At 41.3% G+C, this 25,365-nt stretch overlaps 1 protein-coding gene across 1 annotated transcript in view; it reads right to left on the bottom strand.

The window, feature by feature from the left end:
* The window catches only part of SLC24A3 (solute carrier family 24 member 3), a 354,780-nt gene that overhangs the window by 7,565 nt on the left and 321,850 nt on the right, over positions 1 to 25,365 (bottom strand). Inside the window, exon 16 of the mRNA XM_075862964.1 lies at positions 120 to 185. Within this exon, the coding sequence (XP_075719079.1) occupies positions 120 to 185 (66 nt within the window). The remainder of the gene's footprint in view (positions 1 to 119; positions 186 to 25,365) is intronic.

Below are 25,365 nucleotides of genomic sequence, written 5' to 3'. Positions count from 1 at the left end.
CTTTTCAACATGCACTACTTCCACCAAAAGGATATTTACCCAAGAAGTATTAAAATAATTATTCTTAATAACTGGGCATAAAAAATAAAAGTGCAGCCACGCAGATTATTACTACATACCGCAACAAATAAGGAAGCCAGGAGCAAAGCCACAGAATATATGAGGCCCCTGCTGTTAAGATGTATCTGCAATACAAAAAAAGTAATTTATTATTAACTCCTAGAACACAAAACATGATTAGCTGACAATTGTTTATAAAATGTATACTATTTATACCGTTTTTTTATGCATATATTTTGCAGTGTTTATTATTTTCATGAACCACTATAGATTTTTTGTTAGTTACAAAACCAAAATCCCAAATTTTGCTGTTTCTTTATTAGTAGTCATGTTTAAAGGGGTTGTAAAGTTTGGGCTTTTAAGTTTAGTCTTCTTAAAGTTCAAATTTCAAAGTTTTGGATTGAAATATAACCTACAAAATATTGGGGTCTCCAACTGATTGGATGCCAAGACAAATAAATCTTACTTTAAGATTTACACTCCTGGCAAAAATGACACTCTGTGTTATGCCTGATGCAGGGCCCGAGGTCGTGGTACATAACACAGGCGCTCCCTTTTGGTGTTTTTGGAATTTCTGTGTCATGCACCGCCCCGTTGCATCCTGCACTAGGGATAACAGTGTATAAGTTTGCTTAAAGTATTTCTTCTAAGTAAATAGTGGAACGAAGTAGAAATTTCCTGGGGATGATGGTTGGAACAGCTCAGAGAGTCATCGGAAAAGCCAATTTAAGAAATACTGTTATCTAATTACGTGTCCCCTTATCTCTAAACCCCTGGGAGGAGTTTATAGTAGGGGCGGTGCATGACACAAAAATTCAAACAACACCAAAGAGAGAACCTGTACCACGCATATTTCCCTCATGTTCTGTACTAGGCATAACACAGTGCATCAGTTTGCCTAGAGTGTTCCTTTAACACACTGACCTTTCAAGTTTCATTATGGATTTATTGCTATATTACTTGTAACAGTAGCTCAGAATGTTGTATGCATAAATATAAATTTTTTTGCATTTTATCATATACATGACATAAAAATTCTAAGGCGTGAGTATTTATTGATGTAATCTAAATATGATGTAAAATATTACAAGCATTAGGACCAAAATCTCCTGATCCCTCTCAGTTACAGACATCAGTTGGAAAATTACAGATTTCTAAAATTAATCTATAATTAATTAACCTTTCAGTATCCCAATGTTAATTAAATCAATATGACACGGAGGCCTTACGTCAAGAATAGCGATTTTTTTTCTTAGAATTTTAGAACTGAAAATGTGATATCCATCGTATGATGACATGAAATGCATTTTCTTCAGCACAACACATCAAGAGGTAACATTGTGTTCTAGGGAATTAGTGAAATTGAGTCTAAAGGTCTAGTTTTTAGGAATTATGAGGCAACAGCCAGAGAGAAGTATTTTCCATTGTATACAATGTATCACTAATGGAATGAGTTAGTTTTTCCACATACAGTTCATGCCAAAAATTATTAGCATATCTTGGGCAATTTTGGTGTTAATTTAAAAAATCCTTTTTGCTTATTGTGTCCAGAATGAAAGTAAACATTAAAATTATGCCTTCTTCCTTGTATATACTGTATAGTGTATGAGCAGCTACACGAGCTATTGTTTATACTGGGCCCAAATTTGTTAACATTAAAGGGGTTCTCCAGGTAAAAAATATTGATATCCTATTCTTGAACCAATGGGAACAGCCAGTGAATAGGAATGATGAAAACAGCCGAGAACATGTGGATGTCTCTAAAGTACCTATTTATTTCTATGGGGAGTAACGTAGCATGCATGTCTGGCTTTGGACAAGCTGTTCTGTCCTTAATTTTATTTTCGTTTTTTTTGTGTAAATAAACCATTAGGCCAATGGCTAGGTATATGATGTCATGAGAATTGTGACATCTACGGGTTATAAAAATAATAATTTTGAAATGAGTTGGTAAATTTTAGGCAATAAATACTTTTTCTCTCATAGTTATATACAGTAGGTAAAAGTAACCAAAAAAAGAAAAACCACAGGTAAAAAATAAATAAATAGTAAAATGTAAAAAATATTGAACATGACAACCTAATATACAGGGCTACTCAGGAGTTCTAAATTTACATGATGAAGCCATTTAATCCTTTAACAGGGTGTATACTGAATTCTATGTATGCAGCATGTACATGTATACGTACATATATTGGGCTGTATGGAAATGGGTGTGTAAACTTACACATTCATATAGCTCAGATCTTGGGGACTGAATTGCAGTATCATGTAATTAGAAAAGGGGGTGCTCAATCAGGACAATGCCCTCCAGTGAGGCAGCTCCTCCCACCATGAGCTGATCGGGTTAGGGTTTGGGTGCTGGAACCTGTATTCATCAGTTTTAACCCGGGGAAGCTTCAGGAAAAATGTAGCATTACATGACATGCACTGATGTCAATGGATGACTATGTAGAATAATCCCACCTCCCCCTGAGGGTAACCTCCTCTATGATATCCATATACCTTAATAAGGAATATGGGCAGAGGTTTCCCTTAGCTGACAACCCTTCCAAGAGAATCCTCTAAAGCGTGGAAGTCCCTTTTATATCTATTTACACCCTAAACATCATTATTACACACAATATCAAGTATTACATAGACATTAGTTACATTTTCGTTGAATAGAATAGTATAATGCCAACATAATCATTCACTATTAATGTTAATTATGAAAAAAATTGTAGATATTTTAATTGGGAAAAACAACAACATATTACATATTAAAATGTAATGTAGACCTTAGAATTAAAAAAATGTTCTTATAATATTCTGGAACTATGTGTCCAAACTTTGTCAAAGAACTTACTTTCTCTGGTGTTGTATTACAAATCAAATATTGTCACAATAAGTTTTAATAATAAATTTAAATGTGTTTTCTATTTAAATATTGCAAGAATATTTCAATTTTGCTGAGGATTTTCTCTTCAGTTAAAAAAACAAAAAACAAATGAAAGCAAATATAATTCCATGAGTTGTCCTCCTCTGTCAAGTTGTTAGAAATTCTATCCAGGCATTACTTAGTTGTCTCTGTCCCTGGAAAAACTGGGTGACAAACAATTTGACGTCCATAACAGCTCCCACAAGGATTGTCATCCAGAATTCCCTGCCTAGTTATTCAGTGATAAGATAAACTTGACATACCATATATTTTTTTTACAGTTTATTTTGAGATAATCAAATTTATGGCTGGCTCTGATGTCAGAATTCAGCACAAATATTATTTACAAACACATCATTAAGAATTTTCAGATAGATAGATAAATAGATAGACAAATTATAACTATGCTATACATTTTTAAGTACAAGTATATAGTTCTGCAAATAATTTTCTGTTGTATAACTGAAAGGTCAGAATCATCTGAAACAGCTGGATACGACCATGGCTCAAGTTTATATTCCTATCTAATTGGCAATTCCCATTAAAAGTTTTCTGTGGTGAAGTAATTCACACAGGACATAATGTCATGCGCCTTGGGATGGCATGTGGTTTCTGGGCTTTGAACTACAGCTGTTGATCTTTTTTTGTTTTTAAAGTCCCTGAATATAAAATTTATCATTGACTTCATCAGAACATAAATAAGCAGAATCCACAGTATGTGTCCAGTAAAGAGAATAAAGCTCCACATGAGACACATTCAGATTCATTCCATGGTGGAGTACAAATGTGACGCAGGTTTTAGGATTGTGTACCTGGACAGACACAGGTCAGGGCAAAGATTTGTCTCCAGGATTCACACCTATGACTTAACATGTGGCATGTTTATTATATATATGTATATATATATATATATATATATATATATATATATATATATATAATTAAGCCAGCACAAGCTGCAACGTTTCCGTCCTGCCATAGGACCTTTATCAATAGCCTTCCTTATTCAAAATCCCTTTTACCTTGTACAAATCTCCCACTTTACCAGCAGCAAAGCAACCCCAGACCATCACATTACCTCCACCATGCTTGACAGATGGCGTCAGGCATCTTCCAGCATCTTTTCAGTTGTTCTCCGTCTCACAAATGTTCTTCTGTGTGATCCAAACACCTCAAACTTCGATTCGTCTGTCCATAACACTTTTTTCCAATCTTCCTCTGTCCAATGTCTGTGTGGCTTTTGCCCATATTAATCTTTTCCTTTTATTAGCCAGTCTCACATATGGCTTTTTCTTTGCCACTCTGCCCTGAAGGCCAGCATCCCGGAGTCGCCTCTTCACTGTAGACGTTGACACTGGCGTTTTGCGGGTACTATTTAATGAAGCTGCCAGTTGAGGACCTGTGAGGCGTCTATTTCTCAAACTAGAGACTCTATTGTACTTGTCTTGTTGCTTAGTTGTGCAGCGGGGCCTCCCACTTCTCTTTCTACTCTGGTTAGAGCCTGTGTGTGTTGTCCTCTGAAGGGAGTAGTACACACCGTTGTAGGAAATCTTCAGTTTCTTGGCAATTTCTCGCATGGAATAGCCTTCATTTCTAAGAACAAGAATAGACTGTCGAGTTTCACATGAAAGCTCTCTTTTTCTAGCCATTTTGAGAGTTTAATCGAACCCACAAATGTAATGCTCCAGATTCTCATCTAGCTCAAAGGAAGGTCAGTTTTATAGCTCCACTAAACAGCAAAACTGTTTACAGCGGTGCTAACATAATTGCACAAGGGTTTTCAAGTGTTTTCTAATCATCCATTAGCCTTCTAACACAGTTAGCAAACACAATGTACCATTAGAACACTGGAGTGATGGTTGCTGGAAATGGACCTCTATACACCTATGTAGATATTGCATTAAAAACCAGACGTTTGCAGCTAGAATAGTCATTTAGCACATTAACAATGTATAGAGTGTATTTCTGATTAATTTAATGTTATCTTCATTGAAAAAAAAATCTGCTTTTATTTCAAAAATAAGGAAATTTTGAACGGTAGTATATATACTGTATATATATATATATATATATATATATATATATATATATATATATATAATGTAGTATCTATGCATAAATATAAAGTATACATTTATACAGTGATATATTTAGTAAAATAACATTAATGTGTAAATAATAAGATCCTGTATGTCACCAAATCTCTGTCCTGATTTAGTGAACCACAAGTCTTACTCTCACCCACAAAGCTCTCCACAGTGCTGCACCTCCTTACATCTCCTCCCTCATCTCTGTCTACCACCCTACCCGCGCTATACGTTCTACCAACGACCTTAGATTACCATCCTTCATAATCCGAACCTCCCACTCTCGTCACCAAGATTTTTCTCGTGCTGCACCAGTCCTCTGGATTGCGCTACCACAGACAACCAGATTAATTCCAAATATCCACAGTTTTAACCATGCCCTGAAAACACATCTTTTTAGACAGGCCTATAACATTCCCTAATCTGACTCCTTTCCTTGCCCCCACTATTGCATTAGTCATGAGAACCTGACCCCCTCATTCAGCAGTGACCCCCACACTCCTTGCACCCTAATGCACTTCATGTCTGTAATACATGGATACCGGCTGGTGAACGGCTCATGCAGCTTTATGTGTACTACCCCATATGTATAAAAGATGGCTGGACCATTGTACTTAACAAGCACTTTTTACATTTTGTATCACCCCTATCCTTATAGATTGTAAACTCTTGTGAGCAGGTCCTCACTCCTCTTGTTTAAATAGTTAATTAGCTTTGTCACTATGTAATGTCTGATATTATCTGTACATGTTCCCTCTGAATTGTAAAGTGCTGCGAAATATGTTGGCGCTATATACACTACCGTTCAAAAGTTTAGGGTCACTCAGAAATTTCCTTATTTTTGCAAGAAAAGCACAGTTTTTTTCAATGAAGATAACATTAAATTAATCAGAAATACACTCTATACATTGTTAATGTGCTAAATGACTATTCCAGCTGCAAACGTCTGGTTTTTAATGCAATATCTACATAGGTGTATAGAGGCCCATTTCCAGCAACCATCACTCCAGTGTTCTAATGGTACATTGTGTTTGCTAACTGTGTTAGAAGGCTAATGGATGATTAGAAAACACTTGAAAACCCTTGTGCAATTATGTTAGCACTGCTGTAAACAGTTTTGCTGTTTAGAGGAGCTATAAAACTAACCTTCCTTTGAGCTAGTTGAAAATCGGGAGCATTACATTTGTGGGTTCGATTAAACTCTCAAAATGGCTAGAAAAAGAGAGCTTTCATGTGAAACTCAACAGTCTATTCTTGTTCTTAGAAATGAAGGCTATTCCATGCGAGAAATTGCCAAGAAACTGAAGATTTCCTACAACGGTGTGTACTACTCCCTTCAGAGGACAGCACAAACAGGCTCTAACCAGAGTAGAAAAAGAAGTGGGAGGCCCCGCTGCACAACTGAGCAACAAGACAAGTACATTAGAGTCTCTAGTTTGAGAAATAGACGCCTCACAGGTCCTCAACTGGCAGCTTCATTAAATAGTACCTGCAAAACGCCAGTGTCAACGTCTACAGTGAAGAAGCAACTCTGGGATGCTGGACTTCAGGGCAGAGTGGCAAAGAAAAAGCCATATCTGAGACTGGCTAATAAAAGGAAAATATTAAAGACAACCATTTAATTGCCCCGTCCCATCTTTTTTATTTATAAAACGTGTCCCCTATTTATCTTCACATCGATGTATATAAATACATGCATATACACTGCCATACCCCCAACGTTTGCCAACTTGAATCAGCCACTTCCCTCTACAGCAGGGGTCTCAAACTCGACCGGGTAAGTGGGCCGCATATAGAAAAAATGGGAAGTTGACGGGCCGCATTACTTTCAAATTTGATACAATGCAAAATTATTGTTAATCAATTAGTTATTTGAACTACTATAACACTACATTACTATAATAATAGCGCTAGGTTTAAAATGTTAGATATTTCTCCACGTGCTTATTTCAACAATCCAGCTTTCCAGTTTAAGTGTCGCTAAATGTAGTCCGGCGGCTCAGTTAGCACACATGTCAAGATTGGGCAGCCCCTTTTTAGATAGTTCCGCAGTGCCCTCGGTGGATGCTGCCGCAGTGCCCTCTGTGGATGCTGCCGCAGTGCCCTCTGTGGATGCTGCCGCAGTGCCCTCTGTGGATGCTGCCGCAGTGCCCTCTTTAGATAATGCCACACACCCCTAGATAAGGCCACAGTGCCCTCTGTAGATAAGGCCACAGTGCCCTCTGTAGATAATGCAACACACCCCTAGATAATGCCAGTGTCATCTTCAGATACTGCCACACACCCACTTGTAGATATTGCCACAGTGCCCTCTGTAGAGGCTGCCACATGCCCTCTGTAGAGGCTGCCACAGTGCCCTCTGTAGAGGCTGCCACAGTGCCCTCTGTAGAGGCTGCCACAGTGCCCTCTGTAGGGGCTGCCACAGTGCCCTCTGTAGAGGCTGCCACAGTGCCCTCTGTAGAGGCTGCCACAGTGCCCTCTGTAGAGGCTGCCACAGTGCCCACGGTAGAGGCTGCCACAATGCTCTCTGTAGATGCTGCCACAGTGCCCTCTGCAGATGCTACCACAGTGATGTCAGGGGCTTGCCCAGAGCTGGAGTCCCGGAGCAGAGCCGCTTCTTGCACTCTGCCTGGGATTCCAGCTCTGCTCCTGACATCACTGTCCATATATGGACAGAGATGTCAGGCGCAACCCCAGAGCTGGAGTCCCAGGCAGAGCGATAGTAGGCTCTTCCTGGGACTCCAGCTGTGCTCCTGACATCACTGTGGGACTCCTGCTCTGGGGAAGCCCTGACATCATTGTCGATGTATGGACAGCGATGTCAGAGGCTTCCCCAGAGTCCTGGAGCAGAGCCGATAATAGCGCTCTGCCCGGGACTCCGCTCTGGGGAAGACCCTGACACACTGTCCATATATGGGCAGTGATGTCAGGGAATTCCACAGAGTCCCGGAACAGAGCCGATACTAGCGCTCTGCCCGGGACTCCGCTCTGGGGAAGACCCTGACACACTGTCCACATATGGGCAGCGATGTCAGGGAATTCCGCAGCGTCCCGGAGCAGAGCCGACACCAGCGCTCTGCACGGGACTCCAGCTCTGGGGAAGCCCCAGACATCGCTGTTCATATGTGGACAGCGATGTCAGAGAATTCCACAGAGTCCAGGAGCAGAGCCGACACCAGCGCTCTGCTCCGCTCTGGGGAAGACCCTGACACACTGTCCACATATGGGCAGCGATGTCAGGGAATTCCACAGAGTCCCGGAGCAGGGCCTGTACTAGCGCTCTGCCCGGGACTCCGGCTCTGGGGAAGCCCCAGACACACTGTCCATATATGGGCAGTGATGTCAGGGAATTCCACAGAGTCCCGGAGCAGAGCCTGTACTAGCGCTCTGCCCGGGACTCCGGCTCTGGGGAAGCCCCAGACATCGCTGTTCATATGTGGACAGCGATGTGAGGGAATTCCAGAGTCTCGGAGCAGAGCCGATACTAGCGGCTCTGTGTCCCGCGGGCCGCAGATGACAGCCCCAGGGGCCGCATGCGGCCCACGGGCCGCGTGCTTGAGACCCCTGCTCTACAGGGAAGTGCTGATGGGTTACAGTGGACACCTATCAACTATAAGACATTCACAGTATCTTAACCAATACACTAAAGGGAGCTATCGCAATTCGGACATGACTTCAATTGGTTTAAACAAGTTTTAAAGGCAGAGCAATGTTGTTGTTTTTCTATAAATTGCGACTGAGGCCCCCCTCAATGGTGCCCTAGAGTGAAAACCCCATACTCAGCCTACCTCTGGTCCCAGCAGTGTAGCAATGTAATCTATGGACCACCAAGATGTTGAAGCCCTTTTGTCTTATTTACTAATGTTATTGCTACTTCTGCAACTCCCAACATAAACATTATATGGCGTTCATGGGTTGTCCTGTTTAGATGGCGGCATCTTCGATTGCGCGTGTCCCTGAGACAAGCTCTGGCAGCTTCCATATCTTAGCTGTTGTGTGCAGGGCATTACAGGGAACTCATTGACTTGAACTTCACTGGGTATAAATTAATGTTAGTGAGTGCTCTTACTCTCAGGACCCCTTTCTTTTTTAAGGCATTGTAACCTTCAAATTTGCGCCTTGCTCACGATAATATGTCATTCAGAAATGCAAATGTATAAATGTTAGGAAAGAGGGGAAAAGACAACTATTTTGAGGGTATTTAAATTTGTTGTGTGGGGGAAGGGAAGTGACAACTGCTCTGAGTATATATCAAGCTTAAAGCAGCAGTTGTCAATTGAAGAGCTGTATGACCACTCATAGTGATCCACCTGAAGGTTCAGTAGGAAAAGTATGAATTTCAGAATTTGATGGAGTGACACAAAACCCATAAGAGAGATCAGCTGGATTTGCATGTAAACAGACGTTAACTGACCTCAAGAAGCTTTTAATATAGAAGATGCTGACTTAAATGCTTATGGAAATTATCCAGTCAACCTAATGATCAGCAGTTGTGGCCTATTTACCAACCTTTCCTGGCAGTAAGTCTGAGGTTTAATGAAGACTAAATATTTTTGGACAAATCCTTTCTAAGATCTATATACAATTTGGCCCTCTATATAAAGAATATTTTAGTACGACATGCCCAGTGGAGGCAATATCGTCATGTCTTCACTTCTTAGATACAATGAATACATTTTACTTGAAAGTAGCTGTTGTGTATCATAGAAAGCTTTTCTGGAACTAACAGTGCATGTGTGCCCTGGGGAAATAATACCAGCCAAGGAATTCACACTGCCAGGAAACAAAACTGAATGTAACTGATCTCACAGCTGGCCTCTGCTGGAACGTTATCTGTAATTCACTAGGCAGACGCCATGCTGGTGAAACTTGCTTATTTTCATTCTGTGGATGCCGATGAATGTAGTCACTTTATAGTTCAATACAGAAAACTTTTAAAGCTAATGTGTCATCAGAAAATTATCTATTTTTTAAATCAAGTTTTTTGTTACATTGTGTTAAGAATTTTTGCTGATGTTTTTATTTAATCTTCCATAACATTATCTATATTAACAAATTATCCTAAAATCTTGCAGATTTCACTCTGGCCACTGAGCCTCACAATAGACTGATGCTTCCTGTTCTATGGAGATCCCTTTTCAGCAGTCATCTCATTATCATAAAATTAGGATTAAATAATGAAATAAAAGCAGCATTCCAATAACCGGTAACACCTTTATTATAAAGCTAGAGGCGGATTAAATGGGATCCACCATTGACAATATGTGATGGGTCAGCTCCCCTCCTCCTCCTCCCTGCACAGTTACCTCTGCACATATCAAAGAACTTGCACACAAAACTCTCCCACAGAAGTCAATAAATCATCTTCAAACTACAGGATCCATGTGACTGCTGTAAAGCATATCTTTGAATGCTGTTAACAGAGTGGAGTAGCTGCTCAGCCAAGAAAGATGGCTGCCCCCATAATCATGTACAGAAAACATAATTAACCTCTTCCCAACATTCGCCGTATATATACGGCGCTGTCGGGAAGTGGTTCCCGCAACACGCAGTACCATTACTAGAAGCTGAGCCCGCTGTAACGGCTAGGACCGGAGCTAGTCTCCGATCCGGTCGATTAACCCCTCAGATGCAGCGCTCAATAAAGATCACAGCATCTGAGGAGTTTTTACCCGACCAGCACCCCAGCGACGCAATCACTGGGGTGCCGATGATTGGTATGGCAACCGGAGGCCCTACAATGGCCTCCGTGTCTGCGTTGTACGGAAGCCTATGAGGTCCCGCCTTCAGTGTATGACTGACAGCTCTAATACACTGCACTACGTATGTAGTGCAGTGTATTAGAATAGCGATCAGGGCTTCAGGCCTTCAAGTCCCCTAGTGGGACAAAAAAATAAGTTAATAAAAATGTTGTCAAAAAATAAAAGTTTCAAGTTAAAAAAAAACAAATTGCCTTTTTTCCCATAAGAAGTCTTTTATTATTGGAAAAAATGTCAAAAATTAAAAAAACTATGCATAATTGGTATTGTCGCATCCGTCACAACCCAATCTATAAAACTATTACATCATTTATATAAATTTACATTTAAAAGTCACATTTACCCCAAAATGGTACCAATAAAAACGACAGTCCGTCCCGCAAAAAAAGTCCCTGACACAGCTTTTTCCACGCAAAAATAAAAAAGTTATGGGTCTTACAATATGGCAATTGCAAAAAGAAAGGCTGCCTGCAAGCAGCCAAGCCCTATTTCCCAACTACAATTTTAGTGGAATAAAAATAAAAAATACCTTTATTGGGCTACGTATAGCCAGACAGACCACATAAATTTTGAGTTAAAATTGTCACTACCTAGGAGCCGGACTGAATGTAGAGTACCTGTGTAATTACAGGCATAAGTGGTATTAGACTTAGGAATAGTGTGCAGTTCCCTAGCGAGTTAAATTGTTAGACTAGCTAATATTAGACAGTGAGTCCGGTCAGCGGCAGGTATTAAAATTCTAACAGCCCCCCCGACATGTTTCGCTAGCAAGTAGCGTCCTCAGGGGTACACGGGGCTAATGGCGGCGCGGCAGGAAGGAGATCCTGATATAGACATGTCAGATGACGCATCTGGAGGTGTGTGAGGGCACATAGCCAATAGCAGTGGTAGAGACGTATCGGCATGCCAGCTGTAAGGAGCCGGCGAATAATCGTGAGGATGAGATGCACCAATAGAAAACAGGAAGCGGCGCATGCGTCTGAAAAGAAAAGAGGACTTAGTACAGGAATCGTCTCCCAGGCCGTGACGGACCAAGTGAGCTCATCGGCGCTTGCGCCTCCGACGATTCCCACTCGGTACCCACAGGTATATTCTGCAGGCCAAGATATAGACTGATGGATTCGAAATATATAATCCCTCAGTACCGAACTTAGAGGTGCCAGGTATAATTATGTATATGCGTTCAGAAATGTGTGAGATGTACAAACTAAAGAAAACCTGAAATAAAAATAACAAATAATAAAAAATGTGACTGTGCCTTGGTATGAAGATAATAAGGGTATGAGAATATACATCAATAGGGATAGTGGCAGAAAATACACATAGTGATAAAGGAATTCATTAGGATGGACCCTATAGATCCATTTTTTCCACTATAATGGGTGCATGAGTGAGGTTACCGGCACAGGGTATTGCATATAAGCTTGAAAGCAAACCTTCTCTGACTGAAGTCCGGGTTGGCAAAACACAGATAACGAAACTGATTTCAGACAATGGCCTAGGAGAGGCACAAACATATTAGATATTAAATAGAGGGAAGCCGCTTCCTGAGTTAGATATGGTAAGTATTGGATTACAACATGATCACATATATAGATGAACTGATATAGAGCCATAACGTTAATCACAACATCCCCAGATAAAGATTTGTGATATATCTGACAGACAGATAATGTCTGTTATGTCCGTGACAGCGAACCGCCACATTATGTGGTCACAGTCGTGTGCTGCATTATGCACAATGTCTGGACCATAATAGATTTATATATAGTCATTAATTATTGAGAAAAGTCATAGCATATATATAAATTAGTCGGTACTTGACTGATATAGATAGATTAGTCGTTAGATAACAGATATAAGGGACACATAGCATTTTATTACATATGTGAATGTTACCTACAGTGAGGAAAATTATCAATTTTGTGAGTTTAGAGAAAGGCACTAAAGGTAAATCCCTCGTTCAGACCTGAGGGGGACATAGTATTGAGTCGGTGAATCCACCGCGCCTCTTCTTGCAAGAGTTTGCGGTCTAGATTTCCCACTCTGGGACCCATTTTGATTTGGGTGATACCCCAAAATTGGAGCAGCTTAGAATTACCCCCATGATATTCAAGAATGTGTCTTGAAAGAGTGGTATCTTCCTTACAATTAATGGTACTCAGATGTCTAGACACACGTCTCCTCAACTCCTGGATAGTTTTACCCACATACAGCTTGGGGCAGGGACATTTAGCGATGTAGATGACCCCACTACTCTGACAATTCAAGAACTGTTCAATTAGGTACCGTTTGCCATCGGTAGGATTGACAAAGCTCTTAACAGTCGGCATCAGAGGACAGAAAGAACATCTTCCACATGGGTGGAATCCCTTGGCTGGTGATCTAAGCCAGGTGGATGGTGTACTGGATTGTCTCGAATAATGACTGTGTACCAAAAAGTCCCGTAAGTTCCTTCCCCTACGATAAGTAATACTAGGATTAGTCGTAACGGCATCCTTCAGATCGGGGTCAGCAGTGAGGATAGCCCAATGCTTTTGTAAGATTTGGGTAACCTGGGGAGAGCAGGCATCAAAGGTGCCAATGCATCGAATGGCGCCAGGTGATCCCGGTTTTATGGATTTGTTTCCCCTGTTTGACAGTAGGTCACTTCTCTCAGAGGCCCTTGCCCTAGCATAGGCACGATGTAACCATTTTTTCGGGTAGCCACGTGCTCTGAACTTATTAAAAAGGCCATCGCACTCGGCTTGAAAGGACACTTCGTTGGAGCAGTTGCGTTTAGCTCTCAAGTACTGGCCTATGGGTATCCCTTTCTTAAGGGCAGGGGGATGGTGACTATCCCAATGTAGAAGGCTGTTGGTAGCAGTTGCCTTACGATAGATGTCCGTTTGGACACCCCCACCAGGATCCAGAGAGATCTTGAGATCAAGAAAATTGATAGTGTGGTCATGAATTTCATACGTGAATTTCATGCCAATAGAGTTGGCGTTGAGCATAGACATGAAGTCACGAAAGGTGTTGACATCCCCATCCCAGAGGATGAGAATGTCATCAATGTATCTTCCCCAGAAAGAAATATCTGAGGTGAATTGAAGAAAATTGTCTGAAAAAACGATGGTATCTTCCCACCATCCTAAGAAAAGATTCGCGTAAGTGGGTGCACAGACTGTGCCCATGGCCGTGCCCTTAATTTGGTGATAATATTTTCTGTCAAAAGTAAAATAATTGTGAGTAAGTAGGAAACTTAAAAGTGACAAAACGAAGTCATTATGTCGCAGAAATTGAGTGCCTTTAGTGCTTAGAAAGTGTTTAACGGCAGTGAGTCCCAAATCATGTTTAATGTTGGTATATAGTGACTCCACGTCTATGCTCGCCAGCATGGTAGTAGGAGTAACATTGATCTCGTGGATCCTGGTGACGGTGTCCTTGGTGTCTTTTAGGTAGGAGGACAAGGAGGAAACAAATGGTGTCAGTATCTCATTGACATAGAGACTAATACCCTGTGTCAGGCTATCATTACCTGACACGATAGGTCTTCCCGGGAGAGGAGAGGTTGCTTTGTGAACCTTCGGCAGCGCGTAAAAGGTTGCCAGGGTGGGAGTGGGGTTATATAAGCATCTGAATTCATCAGCAGTAATTAGATTCTCATCTTTAGCACACCTCAAGAGAGTATGTAGCTCAGATAAGTAACTCACAGTAGGATTACTTCCCAGAATGGCATAGGTGGCCTTGTCATCCAATAACCTACGAAACATGCTGACATAGTCAGCCTGGTCCAAGATCACTATGTTACCACCCTTGTCAGAGGGTTTAAGGACTAGTCTGTCGTTCTTGCATAGATCCTCCATTGCCAATCTCTCATCCTTAGTGAGATTACCAGAAATACTGGATCTATTAGTTTTTAGTTTTTTAAGGTCATTACACACCATCCTGACGAAAGTGTCGATGTGACTATATTGTGAGAAAGGAGGTGTAAGTTTGGACTTAGGGCGTAAAGACGAAAATGGTCCAGCCGCATCCATAACACCAAAATCGCTCTCATAGAGCAAACTTTCCAAGTCTCTAAGGGTATTGGACTCTACACGATCTTGTGATGTTCTCTCAGATAAACTACCCTTAAAATACTTATGTAGGGCCAGTTTACGTGCAAAAAGGTTGATGTCTTTAACCCATACAAATTCATCGAAGGATGGAGTTGGAGTGTATGATAGACCTTTTTTGAGCAAGGATACTTGATGAGAATTTAGTTGACAAGAGGATAAATTTATTATCTGCATCTCATCGTCCCTAGTTGCCTGTATATTAGATGTTAAGATTTTAGTCCCCAGTTCAGACTGGGCTGACCTAAAAAAGGGAATATAGTAGGGGGACCCGTAAGATGGTGGGTCACCTTGTCCCCCCCGTTCAGGCTGGGATTGGAACGATAGGATTGGGAGCTGACAGGTGTGTTCATAGGGTTTGGCATAGACGTGGAGATAGGTATGGAAGAGGTAGATGAAGAGTTTGATGTAATGGAAGGACATGAGGTAATGCGGTTAGAAAAATTGGTAGTTTGTTTGGATATGGTTGGAGTTCTTTTTGAGGTGCTCGGTCTGTTATTCCTGATCTTTCGTTTGGTACCCAATCTCAGACTATCAGTATTGTTCCTGGGTTCCTCTGTACCTGAGGCGTCTGACTCAGAGAAATCTGTAAACACCGCAGTACGTTTAGGATTAGAGTGTGAGTTTGTTTTATAAGTATAGATCTGTCCTAGATCAAAATCTCTCCTGTCACGAATGTATTTACGGTGTTTACGTTCCTTGATTTCTCCTTGTAATTTCTCTATGTTCCTCTGTAGTTTTATTTCAGAGGTGCCAAACTCGGGACAGGAGCTGAACACTTGTATATCTACAATCTCCTTCTCCAGTTGGGCACTGATGCTACTGTAATTCTGTTTCTCAAACTCCAATAGATATTGAAGCATGCGCATAGAGCTATCGGTGAGAATCTCCTCCCAACCTTTAACAAAAGTGATGTTATCTCGGTAAGAATTAGGTGTAATATTGATCCTCAAACCTCTATATATGATTTTTTGTTGTATGTAGGTTTCCAAACTAGCTACCTCCCAACAAGATCGTACATATTTTTGGTATGTTTTTTGAAGATCCCTGAACGCTGTCTGAACGTCAAATTGATGTAGGGGGATATTACCTATAGAAAAGACGTATGCCGCATCCGCGGACAGCGTCTCTATATTAGGCTTTTTTGATAAGAAGCCTGCCATACCAGTTCAAGTAGAAATGAATGGATAGGTACAGTGTTCCAAGTAGGAACGGGGTCAAGGCAAGGGGGTAATTAACCCAGCAACTTAGGAACAAAGAAAAAAGATGGGACCCCTAGTAGTTGGCGGGCACATCAACAATTGCAAAAAGAAAGGCTGCCTGCAAGCAGCCAAGCCCTATTTCCCAACTACAATTTTAGTGGAATAAAAATAAAAAATACCTTTATTGGGCTACGTATAGCCAGACAGACCACATAAATTTTGAGTTAAAATTGTCACTACCTAGGAGCCGGACTGAATGTAGAGTACCTGTGTAATTACAGGCATAAGTGGTATTAGACTTAGGAATAGTGTGCAGTTCCCTAGCGAGTTAAATTGTTAGACTAGCTAATATTAGACAGTGAGTCCGGTCAGCGGCAGGTATTAAAATTCGAACAGCCCCCCCGACATGTTTCGCTAGCAAGTAGCGTCCTTACGGGACTTTTTGGTACACAGTCATTATTCGAGACAATCCAGTACACCATCCACCTGGCTTAGATCACCAGCCAAGGGATTCCACCCATGTGGAAGATGTTCTTTCTGTCCTCTGATGCCGACTGTTAAGAGCTTTGTCAATCGTACCGATGGCAAACGGTACCTAATTGAACAGTTCTTGAATTGTCAGAGTAGTGGGGTCATCTACATCGCTAAATGTCCCTGCCCCAAGCTGTATGTGGGTAAAACTATCCAGGAGTTGAGGAGACGTGTGTCTAGACATCTGAGTACCATTAATTGTAAGGAAGATACCACTCTTTCAAGACACATTCTTGAATATCATGGGGGTAATTCTAAGCTGCTCCAATTTTGGGGTATCACCCAAATCAAAATGGGTCCCAGAGCGGGAAATCTAGACCGCAAACTCTTGCAAGAAGAGGCGCGGTGGATTCACCGACTCAATACTATGTCCCCCTCAGGTCTGAACGAGGGATTTACCTTTAGTGCCTTTCTCTAAACTCACAAAATTGATAATTTTCCTCACTGTAGGTAACATTCACATATGTAATAAAATGCTATGTGTCCCTTATATCTGTTATCTAACGACTAATCTATCTATATCAGTCAAGTACCGACTAATTTATATATATGCTATGACTTTTCTCAATAATTAATGACTATATATAAATCTATTATGGTCCAGACATTGTGCATAATGCAGCACACGACTGTGACCACATAATGTGGCGGTTCGCTGTCACGGACATAACAGACATTATCTGTCTGTCAGATATATCACAAATCTTTATCTGGGGATGTTGTGATTAACGTTATGGCTCTATATCAGTTCATCTATATATGTGATCATGTTGTAATCCAATACTTACCATATCTAACTCAGGAAGCGGCTTCCCTCTATTTAATATCTAATATGTTTGTGCCTCTCCTAGGCCATTGTCTGAAATCAGTTTCGTTATCTGTGTTTTGCCAACCCGGACTTCAGTCAGAGACGGTTTGCTTTCAAGCTTATATGCAATACCCTGTGCCGGTAACCTCACTCATGCACCCATTATAGTGGAAAAAATGGATCTATAGGGTCCATCCTAATGAATTCCTTTATCACTATGTGTATTTTCTGCCACTATCCCTATTGATGTATATTCTCATACCCTTATTATCGTCATACCAAGGCACAGTCACATTTTTTATTATTTGTTATTTTTATTTCAGGTTTTCTTTAGTTTGTACATCTCACACATTTCTGAACGCATATACATAATTATACCTGGCACCTCTAAGTTCGGTACTGAGGGATTATATATTTCGAATCCATCAGTCTATATCTTGGCCTGCAGAATATACCTGTGGGTACCGAGTGGGAATCGTCGGAGGCGCAAGCGCCGATGAGCTCACTTGGTCCGTCACGGCCTGGGAGACGATTCCTGTACTAAGTCCTCTTTTCTTTTCAGACGCATGCACCGCTTCCTGTTTTCTATTGGTGCATCTCATCCTCACGATTATTCGCCGGCTCCTTACAGCTGGCATGCCGATACGTCTCTACCACTGCTATTGGCTATGTGCCCTCACACACCTCCAGATGCGTCATCTGACATGTCTATATCAGGATCTCCTTCCTGCCGCGCCGCCATTAGCCCCGTGTACCCCTGAGGACGCTACTTGCTAGCGAAACATGTCGGGGGGGGGCTGTTAGAATTTTAATACCTGCCGCTGACCGGACTCACTGTCTAATATTAGCTAGTCTAACAATTTAACTCGCTAGGGAACTGCACACTATTCCTAAGTCTAATACCACTTATGCCTGTAATTACACAGGTACTCTACATTCAGTCCGGCTCCTAGGTAGTGACAATTTTAACTCAAAATTTATGTGGTCTGTCTGGCTATACGTAGCCCAATAAAGGTATTTTTTATTTTTATTTTTATTCCACTAAAATTGTAGTTGGGAAATAGGGCTTGGCTGCTTGCAGGCAGCCTTTCTTTTTGCAATTGTTGATGTGCCCGCCAACTACTAGGGGTCCCATCTATTTTCTTTGTTCCTAAGTTGCTGGGTTAATTACCCCCTTGCCTTGACCCCGTTCCTACCTGGAACACTGTACCTATCCATTCATTTCTACTTGAACTGGTATGGCAGGCTTCTTATCAAAAAAGCCTAATATAGAGACGCTGTCCGCGGATGCGGCATACGTCTTTTCTATAGGTAATATCCCCCTACATCAATTTGACGTTCAGACAGCGTTCAGGGATCTTCAAAAAACATACCAAAAATATGTACGATCTTGTTGGGAGGTAGCTAGTTTGGAAACCTACATACAACAAAAAATCATATATAGAGGTTTGAGGATCAATATTACACCTAATTCTTACCGAGATAACATCACTTTTGTTAAAGGTTGGGAGGAGATTCTCACCGATAGCTCTATGCGCATGCTTCAATATCTATTGGAGTTTGAGAAACAGAATTACAGTAGCATCAGTGCCCAACTGGAGAAGGAGATTGTAGATATACAAGTGTTCAGCTCCTGTCCCGAGTTTGGCACCTCTGAAATAAAACTACAGAGGAACATAGAGAAATTACAAGGAGAAATCAAGGAACGTAAACACCGTAAATACATTCGTGACAGGAGAGATTTTGATCTAGGACAGATCTATACTTATAAAACAAACTCACACTCTAATCCTAAACGTACTGCGGTGTTTACAGATTTCTCTGAGTCAGACGCCTCAGGTACAGAGGAACCCAGGAACAATACTGATAGTCTGAGATTGGGTACCAAACGAAAGATCAGGAATAACAGACCGAGCACCTCAAAAAGAACTCCAACCATATCCAAACAAACTACCAATTTTTCTAACCGCATTACCTCATGTCCTTCCATTACATCAAACTCTTCATCTACCTCTTCCATACCTATCTCCACGTCTATGCCAAACCCTATGAACACACCTGTCAGCTCCCAATCCTATCGTTCCAATCCCAGCCTGAACGGGGGGGACAAGGTGACCCACCATCTTACGGGTCCCCCTACTATATTCCCTTTTTTAGGTCAGCCCAGTCTGAACTGGGGACTAAAATCTTAACATCTAATATACAGGCAACTAGGGACGATGAGATGCAGATAATAAATTTATCCTCTTGTCAACTAAATTCTCATCAAGTATCCTTGCTCAAAAAAGGTCTATCATACACTCCAACTCCATCCTTCGATGAATTTGTATGGGTTAAAGACATCAACCTTTTTGCACGTAAACTGGCCCTACATAAGTATTTTAAGGGTAGTTTATCTGAGAGAACATCACAAGATCGTGTAGAGTCCAATACCCTTAGAGACTTGGAAAGTTTGCTCTATGAGAGCGATTTTGGTGTTATGGATGCGGCTGGACCATTTTCGTCTTTACGCCCTAAGTCCAAACTTACACCTCCTTTCTCACAATATAGTCACATCGACACTTTCGTCAGGATGGTGTGTAATGACCTTAAAAAACTAAAAACTAATAGATCCAGTATTTCTGGTAATCTCACTAAGGATGAGAGATTGGCAATGGAGGATCTATGCAAGAACGACAGACTAGTCCTTAAACCCTCTGACAAGGGTGGTAACATAGTGATCTTGGACCAGGCTGACTATGTCAGCATGTTTCGTAGGTTATTGGATGACAAGGCCACCTATGCCATTCTGGGAAGTAATCCTACTGTGAGTTACTTATCTGAGCTACATACTCTCTTGAGGTGTGCTAAAGATGAGAATCTAATTACTGCTGATGAATTCAGATGCTTATATAACCCCACTCCCACCCTGGCAACCTTTTACGCGCTGCCGAAGGTTCACAAAGCAACCTCTCCTCTCCCGGGAAGACCTATCGTGTCAGGTAATGATAGCCTGACACAGGGTATTAGTCTCTATGTCAATGAGATACTGACACCATTTGTTTCCTCCTTGTCCTCCTACCTAAAAGACACCAAGGACACCGTCACCAGGATCCACGAGATCAATGTTACTCCTACTACCATGCTGGCGAGCATAGACGTGGAGTCACTATATACCAACATTAAACATGATTTGGGACTCACTGCCGTTAAACACTTTCTAAGCACTAAAGGCACTCAATTTCTGCGACATAATGACTTCGTTTTGTCACTTTTAAGTTTCCTACTTACTCACAATTATTTTACTTTTGACAGAAAATATTATCACCAAATTAAGGGCACGGCCATGGGCACAGTCTGTGCACCCACTTACGCGAATCTTTTCTTAGGATGGTGGGAAGATACCATAGTTTTTTCAGACAATTTTCTTCAATTCACCTCAGATATTTCTTTCTGGGGAAGATACATTGATGACATTCTCATCCTCTGGGATGGGGATGTCAACACCTTTCGTGACTTCATGTCTATGCTCAACGCCAACTCTATTGGCATGAAATTCACGTATGAAATTCATGACCACACTATCAATTTTCTTGATCTCAAGATCTCTCTGGATCCTGGTGGGGGTGTCCAAACGGACATCTATCGTAAGGCAACTGCTACCAACAGCCTTCTACATTGGGATAGTCACCATCCCCCTGCCCTTAAGAAAGGGATACCCATAGGCCAGTACTTGAGAGCTAAACGCAACTGCTCCAACGAAGTGTCCTTTCAAGCCGAGTGCGATGGCCTTTTTAATAAGTTCAGAGCACGTGGCTACCCGAAAAAATGGTTACATCGTGCCTATGCTAGGGCAAGGGCCTCTGAGAGAAGTGACCTACTGTCAAACAGGGGAAACAAATCCATAAAACCGGGATCACCTGGCGCCATTCGATGCATTGGCACCTTTGATGCCTGCTCTCCCCAGGTTACCCAAATCTTACAAAAGCATTGGGCTATCCTCACTGCTGACCCCGATCTGAATGATGCCGTTACGACTAATCCTAGTATTACTTATCGTAGGGGAAGGAACTTACGGGACTTTTTGGTACACAGTCATTATTCGAGACAATCCAGTACACCATCCACCTGGCTTAGATCACCAGCCAAGGGATTCCACCCATGTGGAAGATGTTCTTTCTGTCCTCTGATGCCGACTGTTAAGAGCTTTGTCAATCCTACCGATGGCAAACGGTACCTAATTGAACAGTTCTTGAATTGTCAGAGTAGTGGGGTCATCTACATCGCTAAATGTCCCTGCCCCAAGCTGTATGTGGGTAAAACTATCCAGGAGTTGAGGAGACGTGTGTCTAGACATCTGAGTACCATTAATTGTAAGGAAGATACCACTCTTTCAAGACACATTCTTGAATATCATGGGGGTAATTCTAAGCTGCTCCAATTTTGGGGTATCACCCAAATCAAAATGGGTCCCAGAGCGGGAAATCTAGACCGCAAACTCTTGCAAGAAGAGGCGCGGTGGATTCACCGACTCAATACTATGTCCCCCTCAGGTCTGAACGAGGGATTTACCTTTAGTGCCTTTCTCTAAACTCACAAAATTGATAATTTTCCTCACTGTAGGTAACATTCACATATGTAATAAAATGCTATGTGTCCCTTATATCTGTTATCTAACGACTAATCTATCTATATCAGTCAAGTACCGACTAATTTATATATATGCTATGACTTTTCTCAATAATTAATGACTATATATAAATCTATTATGGTCCAGACATTGTGCATAATGCAGCACACGACTGTGACCACATAATGTGGCGGTTCGCTGTCACGGACATAACAGACATTATCTGTCTGTCAGATATATCACAAATCTTTATCTGGGGATGTTGTGATTAACGTTATGGCTCTATATCAGTTCATCTATATATGTGATCATGTTGTAATCCAATACTTACCATATCTAACTCAGGAAGCGGCTTCCCTCTATTTAATATCTAATATGTTTGTGCCTCTCCTAGGCCATTGTCTGAAATCAGTTTCGTTATCTGTGTTTTGCCAACCCGGACTTCAGTCAGAGACGGTTTGCTTTCAAGCTTATATGCAATACCCTGTGCCGGTAACCTCACTCATGCACCCATTATAGTGGAAAAAATGGATCTATAGGGTCCATCCTAATGAATTCCTTTATCACTATGTGTATTTTCTGCCACTATCCCTATTGATGTATATTCTCATACCCTTATTATCTTCATACCAAGGCACAGTCACATTTTTTATTATTTGTTATTTTTATTTCAGGTTTTCTTTAGTTTGTACATCTCACACATTTCTGAACGCATATACATAATTATACCTGGCACCTCTAAGTTCGGTACTGAGGGATTATATATTTCGAATCCATCAGTCTATATCTTGGCCTGCAGAATATACCTGTGGGTACCGAGTGGGAATCGTCGGAGGCGCAAGCGCCGATGAGCTCACTTGGTCCGTCACGGCCTGGGAGACGATTCCTGTACTAAGTCCTCTTTTCTTTTCAGACGCATGCGCCGCTTCCTGTTTTCTATTGGTGCATCTCATCCTCACGATTATTCGCCGGCTCCTTACAGCTGGCATGCCGATACGTCTCTACCACTGCTATTGGCTATGTGCCCTCACACACCTCCAGATGCGTCATCTGACATGTCTATATCAGGATCTCCTTCCTGCCGCGCCGCCATTAGCCCCGTGTACCCCTGAGGACGCTACTTGCTAGCGAAACATGTCGGGGGGGCTGTTAGAATTTTAATACCTGCCGCTGACCGGACTCACTGTCTAATATTAGCTAGTCTAACAATTTAACTCGCTAGGGAACTGCACACTATTCCTAAGTCTAATACCACTTATGCCTGTAATTACACAGGTACTCTACATTCAGTCCGGCTCCTAGGTAGTGACAATTTTAACTCAAAATTTATGTGGTCTGTCTGGCTATACGTAGCCCAATAAAGGTATTTTTTATTTTTATTCCACTAAAATTGTAGTTAGGAAATAGGGCTTGGCTGCTTGCAGGCAGCCTTTCTTTTTGCAATTGTTGATGTGCACGCCAACTACTAGGGGTCCCATCTATTTTCTTTGTTACAATATGGCAAAACACGGAAAGCAAATGATTTTTTTAAAAAAAAGTCATTTTATTGTGCAAAAGCTGCAATACATGAAAAAAACTCCAATATATTTGGTATCACCGTAATCGTATCAACCCACAGAATAAAGTTAACATGTAATTTATGGCGCAATTCCAGAATTGTCTGTTATTGGACATTTTCTCTTCCAAAAAATTAAATAAAAAATTATCAAAAAGTCGTATATGTCCCAAAATGGTACCAATAAAATCTACAGCTTGTGTCGTAAAAAGCAAACCATCACACAGCTCCATCAACCGAAAAATAAAAAAGTTATGCCACTAGTAATGCGGTGATAAAAAAAAACATCCCGATGTGCAGGCCGGAGTGGAACATTCCTTCAGTTTCAGTGCCCTAGCATTTAGGAACTAGGAAGGGAAGGGACATAGCACAGCTGCTGGAAGCGCGGGCGCCCAAGTTATACCAGGGCATTCCTTTCCCAGCAAAATTTCCCAAACTACAAAGGAGGAAAAGTCCCCAAAAGGTGCATAGTGTTACAAAAGATGGATACCGGCCACCGGCCTGTGCATAACGGATTGCTTCACAGCGTAACACACATCTATGGATAATTGAATTATTTACCCCATTATTATACCCTCTTATTATACCCTGATGTACTCCGCACAGATTACATATGCCCCCACATTATAAACTGAAATACCAGTAACCAAATAGCGGTCCTTCCCTTCTAAGCCCTACAGTGTGCCCAAACAGCAGTTCACGTACACATGTAAAGCATTGCCATACCCGGGAGAACCCGCTTAACAATTTATGGGGTAAGATTCTCCAGTAGCACAAGCTAGGCACAATATAGTGTGCGGTGAAATGGCATATCAGTGGAAAAATTGCAATTTTCACTTTGCATCATCCACTGCGTATTACTTTCTGAAAAACACCTGTGGGGTCTAAATGCTCATTACACCCCTTGATAATTGCCTTTAGGGATGTAGTTTCTAAAATGGAGGTCACTTTTTTTGGTACATCAGGGGTTATGCGAATGCGACATGGTGTCCGCATACCCTTACTGCAAAATCTACGCTCAAAAAGTCAAATACCATTCCTTTTCTTTTGAAACCTCCCATATGTCTAAACAGCAGTTTCTAACCACATATGGGGTATTACCATACCTGGGAGACATTGCTTTACAAATGTTGGGGTGATTTATCTTCTTTATTCATTGTGAAAATGAAAAATGTTGATCTAAATGTACATCTTATTGAAAATAATAGAATTTTTCATTTTCATTAATTCAAATTAATTCAGAAAAAATTAGAACTATACCCCTAGATGATTACTCAAGGGGTGTAGTTTCCAAAATGTAGACACTTTTGGGGTGCTTCCACTGTACTAGTACTGCAGGGGCTCAGCAAATGCGACATGGCGCCCAGAAAACATTCCAAAATCCAAACGGTGCTTCTTCTCTTCTGAGCCCTACCATGCGTCCAAACAGCAGTTTAGGACCGCATACGGTGTATTGCTGTACTCGGGAGAAATTGCTTTACAATGTTAGGGTGATTTTTCTCCTTTAGTTCTTGTGGAAATTAAAAGAAAATAGTTAAACCTACATCTTATTGGAAAAAAATTTAGATATTCATTTTCATAGCCTACTTCCAATTATTTCTGCAAAAAACCTGTGGGGTCAAAATGCTCACTATACCCCTAGATAATTTCCTTGAGGTGTGTATTTTCCCAAATGGGTCACTTGTGGGGTGCTTCCAGTGTTTTGGCCCCTCGGAGGCTTTTAAAATGCGACAT

This window comes from Rhinoderma darwinii, chromosome 4 (genome assembly GCF_050947455.1).
Source record: "Rhinoderma darwinii isolate aRhiDar2 chromosome 4, aRhiDar2.hap1, whole genome shotgun sequence".
Lineage (NCBI taxonomy): Eukaryota > Metazoa > Chordata > Amphibia > Anura > Rhinodermatidae > Rhinoderma > Rhinoderma darwinii.
Note: the sequence above shows the minus strand (reverse complement) of the source record. Positions and strands in the feature narration are given on the sequence as shown.